A 7,500-nucleotide genomic window follows, 5' to 3' on the forward strand; every position below is an offset into this window, starting at 1 on the left:
GGTTGGACTTGCTGCTCTATGTGTAGCGAGCGTCAGCGGTGCGATACAGAGGGACAAGCATCATGACACAGAGGGAGACAGACAGAAGTGTAAGAAAGTGTCCACACACAGCAGCGAGGGGTAGTGTGGTAAAGTGTAGCCTTGCCGTTTCCTGCAGATGAAGATGGCCAGGAAGGCGGCCAGGCCCGAGACCAGGGCCATGCAGATCCAGATGATGGTCATGGTGTTGTAACGCAGAGGAGCTGCAGACCAGACCAGGGGACAGACAGGGGACAGAGAGGGGACAGAGAGGGGACAGAGAGGGGGACACAAGGTCAAATATCAACCAAGATAGTGAGACAGGAAGGGGACAGGAAGGGGACAGGAAGGGGACAGTAGGGGGACAGTAAGGGGACAGAGAGGGGACAGAGGGGACAGAGAGGGGACAGAGAGGGGACAGAGAGGGGACAGAGAGGGGGACACAAGGTCAAATATCAACCAAGATAGTGAGACAGGAAGGGAACAGGAAGGGGACAGGAAGGGGACAGGAAGGGGACAGTAGGGGGACAGTAAGGGGACAGGAAGGGGACAGTAAGAGGACAGGAAGGGGACAGGAAGGGGACAGTAGGGGGACAGGAAGGGGACAGTAGGGGGACAGTAAGGGGACAGGAAGGGGACAGTAAGAGGACAGGAAGGGGACAGTAAGGGGACAGTAAGGGGACAGTAAGGGGACAGTAAGAGGACAGGAAGGGGACAGGAAGGGGACAGTAAGGGGACATGGAGCAGAGGGACTGAAGGGATAGCAGCCTCACTGCTTCCACACACACACACACACACACACACACACACACACACACACCTGCTTTCCCAGTCTGGATCTCCACGTCCTGGCTGAAGCGCCCGCACCCCGCTGACGTCCTGGCTCGGACCTGGAAGATGTACTTGGTTCCTGGCTTCAGGCCCGACACTTTGGCGCTGGTGTTCCTGGATTTCAGAGTGGAGAAGTTCTGCTCCTCGCTGTCCTGTAACACACACACACACACACACGTCCACCTTTACACAGTGTGTGTGTGTGTGTGTGTGTGTGTGTGTGTGTGAGGGGTCAGGCGGTGTGAACCATCAGACGCTGCTGAACCTGCATGTGTGTGTATCAGGATCATTTGTTCTTCTGTTGTTGTTGTTGTTTTATTGTAACTCTTGCTGCTGGCTCACACACTCACACACTCACACACTCACACACTCACACACTCACAGTCACCGCCACCTCAGCACCTTCCTGACCGGACCACAGGTGAGTCCACATTCAGGCGCCGCTGCAACACAGCAGCTAATCCTCCTGCACACACACACACACACACACACACACACACACACATATCTTGTTTGTTTAGCTATAAGGCAACTGCCTGCAATGAAGCTCCCTCAGCAATCATCATCTCACACACACACACGCACACACACACACACACTAACAATTAGCTCATTGCGCGGCTCATGGGCCCACCGACCGCTCGCTGTCATTGTCACTTTGTCAGAGTGTGAATCTGCAGCCTCTCGCCCTCTTCTCTCTCCTCCTCCTCTCTCCATCTCATTTCCTTTCAATTAGCAGCGCCGCCAGTGGGAACTTTGTGTTGGATTAACTTATTCAGCGTCTGTGCGGCGGCGGCGGCGGCGGCGGCGGCGCTCCCCTGCATCCTGAGCGTGCCGGACGAGTTTGCTGACTCCGCCCGCATCCACCGCGTCTCCACTCTGTCAGACCCAAGCCGAGCTCATGAACCGGACGTACCGCCTGATGGAACCACGCAGGCTGAGAACCCAAACATGGAGCTGATCTTCTTCACAGCCACTGAACCCATGATGTGAGTGTTTGGTGTCTGGGCTCTCAGGTGTTCTACCTTCTGGTGGTACTTGATGTCGTACTCCAGGATGACTCCGTTGGGCTGGTTGGGTTCGTGCCACATTAGCGTCACGCTGTTCTGGCTCGTGTTCTCCTGGCGGATCGCTAACACCTCCGATGGCGCTGCACAAACAAGCAAACAGGAAACATCAGTTCAACACGCGGCCGCCACATCATGAACCCTGAGCTGTCACTCTCACCAATCTGTGTCCTCTGTGTGTGTCCTCTGTGTGTGTCCTCTGTGTGTGTCCTCTGTGTGTCCTCTGTGTGTGCCTTCTGTGTGTGTCCTCTGTGTGTCCTCTGTGTGTGTCCTCTGTGTGTGTCCTCTGTGTGTGTCCTCTGTGTGTGTCCTCTGTGTGTGTCCTCTGTGTGTCCTCTGTGTGTGTCCTCTGTGTGTGTCCTCTGTGTGTGTCCTCTGTGTGTCCTCTGTGTGTCCTCTGTGTGTGTCCTCTGTGTGTCCTCTGTGTGTGTCCTCTGTGTGTGTCCTCTGTGTGTCCTCTGTGTGTGTCCTCTGTGTGTCCTCTGTGTGTGTCCTCTGTGTGTGTCCTCTGTGTGTGTCCTCTGTGTGTCCTCTGTGTGTCCTGATGTTGTAGTATTTAGATTGTAGATTAAAGTAACTTCTGCAGAGTTGGATTTCTTTCCGCCCCCTGATCCTGAAGCCCGGCTCAGGTCTTGACCCTCCCCCAGCCCAGGAACCCTTCAGTCCAGAGTGTAGATGATGAGACCTGAACCCTACCTGCCTGGTTTGTGGTGATGTTGACCACAGCAGGGGGCGGGGCTTCCTTGCTCAGGTGCGTCACAGCGTTGGAGGCCATGATGCAGAAGGAGTAGTTAGTGTGAGCCACCAGGTTGAGCACGGTGACCCAGGACTCGCTCAGTCCCGCCTGTCTGGGCACAAAGCGGACGGCTTTCACGCCCGAATGCTCGCCCGCCCCGCCTCCGCCCGCTCCCATGCTCGACCCTCCGCCTCCTTTCCCGCCGCCTGCTGGCACAGCGCCGCAGCCCTCGCATGGCCCCGCCCCCCTGGAACACCTGTGACACGTCACGCTGTACTGCAGGTCGCTACGGCCGCCCGTGTCCAGCGGCCGATCCCACTCGATGTTCACCGACGTCCCGTTGACTGAGGAGATGGCGTTTACAGGAGCAGAGGGAGGACCTGACGACAGAGCGGACATGACATCATCATACATTCAGCCACTCTGGAGGAACGAAGGCAAGCTGAAGAAACATGAAGAGGTGTGTGTGTGTGTGTGTGTGTGTGTGTGTGTGTGTGTGTGTGTGTGTGTGTGTGTGTGTGTGTGTGTGTGTGTGTGTGTGTGTGTGTGTGCGTGCCTGTGTGTGTGCGTGTGTGTGTGCGTGCCTGTGTGTGTGTGTGTGTGTGCCTGTGTGTGTGTGTGCGTGCCTGTGTGTGTGTGTGTGTGTGCCTGTGTGTGTGTGTGCGTGCCTGTGTGTGTGTGTGTGTGTGCGTGCCTGTGTGTGTGTGTGTGCGTGCCTGTGTGTGTGTGTGTGTGCCTGTGTGTGTGCGTGTGTGTGCCTGTGTATGTGTGTGCGTGCCTGTGTGTGTGTGTGTGTGTGTGCCTGTGTGTGTGTGTGTGCCGGTGTGTGTGTGTGCGTGCCTGTGTGTGTGCGTGTGCCTGTGTGTGTGTGTGTGTGTGTGTGTGTGTGTGCTCACGTGTGCAGGGCGCTGCCGGCTGGTCGTCTGGCGCTCTGTAGTAGTGTGTGTCACATGGGCAGCTCAGAGCGGCCCGGGCCTCTGAGTGGCTGTGTTGAGGACATTTCCCACACAGGCCGTCGCCTGCAGCCGGCTTATAGAAACCAACCTCACATGCTGCAGACACACACACACACCAACAGGAAGTCACTCACAGAGACACTGCCTCACTTCCTGTTTGCCACCGTGGCCATTAGCTTCATTTACTCAGGCAGCTTGATCCATGTAGCACATTTAATTACCATGGCAACCTTAGGAGCTTCACTATGAAAATAAAAAAGCAGATTTAAAATGCATCAAACACACATGTACTCATAAATATGAAGAAGATTAATGAGAGGAAGATTAAGTGGAGAAGTTATAAGTTTAAAAAGAAACTGCTAACTGAGCCGTGAAGCTTACAGGCAGCTCCACTTCCTGTTTGGTGTCAGTACAACAGGTTTATATGACCTCACTTCCTGTTTACCTGACCAGGTGTTGCCATAAAAAGTGTCCCAGCTAAACTCACAGCTCATAAACCCAGGGGTCAAAGGTCGTGTCCTCCCTGCTTCAGCTCAGGGCTGAAACTTTCACCCTGATGTTTGTCTGAGTTGAAACCCTGAACACTGTGATCATGAAGCAGCAGAGGCACCGATCACACTGAGAGTGAACCAGACTGTGTAGAAACTGTGTCACCGCCTGGTAGACATTCATTTTAGGACGTGACCCCCCCCCTATTGATGTGTAACTACAGCCCATTACCATGGCGACGGTGGAGCGGAGGATATGAAAGTCAGACTGGGTTGAGCTCAGATTGAGGCTGGAGCGTCTCTGCACTGTTGCTTCTCCCAGTGGGACCCTCAGTGTGCACAGCGCTGAGGCTCACATTCACTTTCAACTCTGCACTGATTAATAATGGAGCGCAGCTTTGATAAATATATTCACTTTACAGCTGCTTAATAGGCTTTCTATGGTAAATGGGGCGAACTCTCTCACACACACACACACACACACACACACACACACACACACACACACACACACACAGAGCGGCCGTGTTTACTTTCCAGAAGAAATCTTCTCCAGAGTTTCCGCATTAAAGTTTTTGGGAGCCGATCTTTCTTGCTGAGACATCAAAGGCTCAGAATGAACCAGAATGATGAGCACCATCGCCATGGCAACGCACAGATCCTTATAGATTCTAGATACATGTTCACGACACATTTAAGGTGCGTGCTTTAATTCTCTCATATATTTACAGTGAATATATTTAATCATGATTATTATTTATTTTATTACATGAATTTATGTTTTTATTTATATAGGTTGTTGAAATAGAAGCATTGCTAAGCTATAGAAGCAGGAGAATGTTATAAAATCTGTGTGTGTGTGTGTGTGTGTGTGTGCGCGCACATATGTTACAGCAGCTACGTGTCCATCTGTGACACGCGCACACACACACACACTCATCAGCTGATCATGCTGTGTCTCGTCTCTCATTTACACATGAACGTGTTTGTTTACATCCTGAGCTGAAACATGATTTACTCTTAAACTGTGATGTGACTTCAATATTTTATTAAAATAAAGTAGAGACTTCAGACCTGTAAAGTCAAACTGCAGCCTCCTCGCTCTGCTGTCTGTGTGTGTGTGCCCGTGTGTGTGTGTGTGTGTGTGTGTGTGTGTGTGTGTGTGTGTGTGTGCGTGTGTGTGTGTGTGTGTGTGTGTGTGTGTGTCTCTCTCCTGCTCCTCTTTTTGCTCTCCAATCTATTTATTTATCCACTTATAGACTGAATAAATCAAGGTCAGCACAGAGTTCAGGCTCATTGTGATGCAGATGCAGCTGCAGCCTGTAGACTCACTGACAGGCGCTGACATGCAGACAACACACACACACACGTGTACACCAACATGCACATCCTGTAAACACGACCTCGCTGGAATACAGAGATGCTTTCCTCCTCCCCTTCCTCCTCCTCCTCCTCCTCCCCCTCCTCCTCCTCTCCTGCAGACTTCACCTTTTTCTGCCTTCGACCCAAATTTCCTCATCCTTTGATCTCAGAGTTCAGCTAAACGTCTAAACGTGACAGAAATGTCCAAAATTCTGTTCCATTTGCAGAAAATTATTTCTTCTTTCTTCTTCTTCTACTGTGCTCATTCTGGCAGTCAGCATCTCATATAATACATTGTTATTTTCAGGAGAGCTGCAGTAAAAAAATCTGGAACATCCAGAGTGGCGACTGAACTCTTCCTGTGTTACAGCGGTGCTATGGGCTGCATTTCAAGGAACCTGGAAGTCCCTTTAATCACCTGTGTTTCTGTTTATAGGGATTATTTATATATTTGTCTCATGAAAAACCTCCACAGGCAGCAAAGATAAATCAGCTGGTCCATCCATCTGAATGAGTCTCTGCCCCCCCTCCCCCCCCCCCATGTTCCGGCCCTACTTACAGACTCTAAATACATAATGCATGAACCCAAACAACTCCATTGTTTTGTCGTTTTACAGGTGCAAACCCTTCGTAAACACATTGGAAGCACTTTCTGACTGAGATGAAAAACTGCCACAGATTCTTAGCCCACATCCTGTTTACCTCTCCTGTCCCCTCTCTCGCCCATCTCCTTAGCAATTAACTCACTCTCCCACACACACACACACACACACACACACACACACACACACACACCTCCTAACCTATCAGTGATAATGAATAAAGTAAGAACACAGCGGCTCCAGACTTCACACAGTGCTGACCTTGTAAGGAAGCGAACACACTCCAAAAAATCCCGTGGCAAAGTTAGACAAAGGCTTCTTAACTGCTTCCCCCGGGAGCACATGAAGCCGCTAACGAGCTGCTAAAGCTGTCGAAGTGATGGATGAACATGTCGGGGAGATCATCTGTGGAAATGGGACACTCAGCATCCTCGCTGTCCCTCCTCTTCTTCACATCGCCACTGCAGGCACCAGCAGATGGACTCACTCTGCACACTAGCACACTTTAGAGGAAGCTTTCCCTGCACACTTTCAGCTGGGACCTAATGTGGGGAGCATGCAGCAGGTAGCTTCTTACACCGGAGGGCACTCGGGCCGCCCATACCCCCACCAAGGCCAAGTAGTCCTCGTGTTGTAACTATTATCACTGTACTTAGGCATTAACATTCCAACGACCATTCAGAAAGAAATCTGCTGTAAATAGATATTCCATCTAAAAAGGACAAAGCTTCACTTAACCAAGAGGTGAAAAGGTCCCAACTGGAGTTTACCATTTGGAAATAGGACTTCCTCTGCTGTACTGATGCCATACCTACGCCAGGGTACTGAGGCGTGAGAGATTCTGATTAGAGACATTGTGATCGTATAGGTTTGTAGCCTCCGGTCCCATTGGCGCCAAACATTGCGTTAAAAGTGTAAATGGGTCAAATCCAGCTGTGGGAGTGAGGCAGAGTGAGGCAGAGTGAGGCAGCGTGAGGCAGCGTGAGGCAGCGTTCCCCCTGATGCCACAGGATTCTCTGGTTTCTCTGGCGATGTGATCACCGCCTCCTTCCTGAAGTCGTTGGCTTCATAATTGCGTGTCCTTATTGAGGAGAACAGTGTAATTAGAGACGCCACCACAGAGACATCTGATATTAAAGCTTTCCTCCCCGTGCTCTTTAGATCTCTGTCCTGTCATTTGCTGATATCAGACGTTCTGCTCCGTTAACCCTTCGCTCAGTAGATACATCGCACAGATACTCAAAATAAACTCCTTCCTCCTCTGCGGCAGGAAGCGGGAGCAACATGGCGTCTGTACGTCCAGGCCGTACGCACGCCCGTCTTTCTCGCCCGCGTCCCCGCTGAGTTATAATCTGAGATGAAGGCGACACAAAGGGAACATCACTGCTGTGTTTTCCTTTGAAAAAGGGCCGGTAATTACAAATCAAACGGGAGAAACAC

At 51.3% G+C, this 7,500-nt stretch overlaps 1 protein-coding gene across 1 annotated transcript in view; it reads right to left on the reverse strand.

The window, feature by feature from the left end:
• epha8 (eph receptor A8) overlaps positions 1-7,500 on the reverse strand; it is a 30,384-nt gene that overhangs the window by 10,973 nt on the left and 11,911 nt on the right. The window contains exons 5-9 of the mRNA XM_076170408.1: positions 3,549-3,704; positions 2,613-3,032; positions 1,875-1,999; positions 839-1,001; positions 110-242 (exon numbers count right to left, since the gene is read on the reverse strand). Coding sequence (XP_076026523.1) covers positions 110-242; positions 839-1,001; positions 1,875-1,999; positions 2,613-3,032; positions 3,549-3,704 — 997 coding nt within the window. The remainder of the gene's footprint in view (positions 1-109; positions 243-838; positions 1,002-1,874; positions 2,000-2,612; positions 3,033-3,548; positions 3,705-7,500) is intronic.

The sequence above is a fragment of the Genypterus blacodes genome, unplaced genomic scaffold (assembly GCF_046128005.1).
Source record: "Genypterus blacodes isolate CSIRO-AG114 ecotype Tasmania unplaced genomic scaffold, CSIRO-AGI_Gbla_v1 ptg000217l_1, whole genome shotgun sequence".
NCBI lineage: Eukaryota > Metazoa > Chordata > Actinopteri > Ophidiiformes > Ophidiidae > Genypterus > Genypterus blacodes.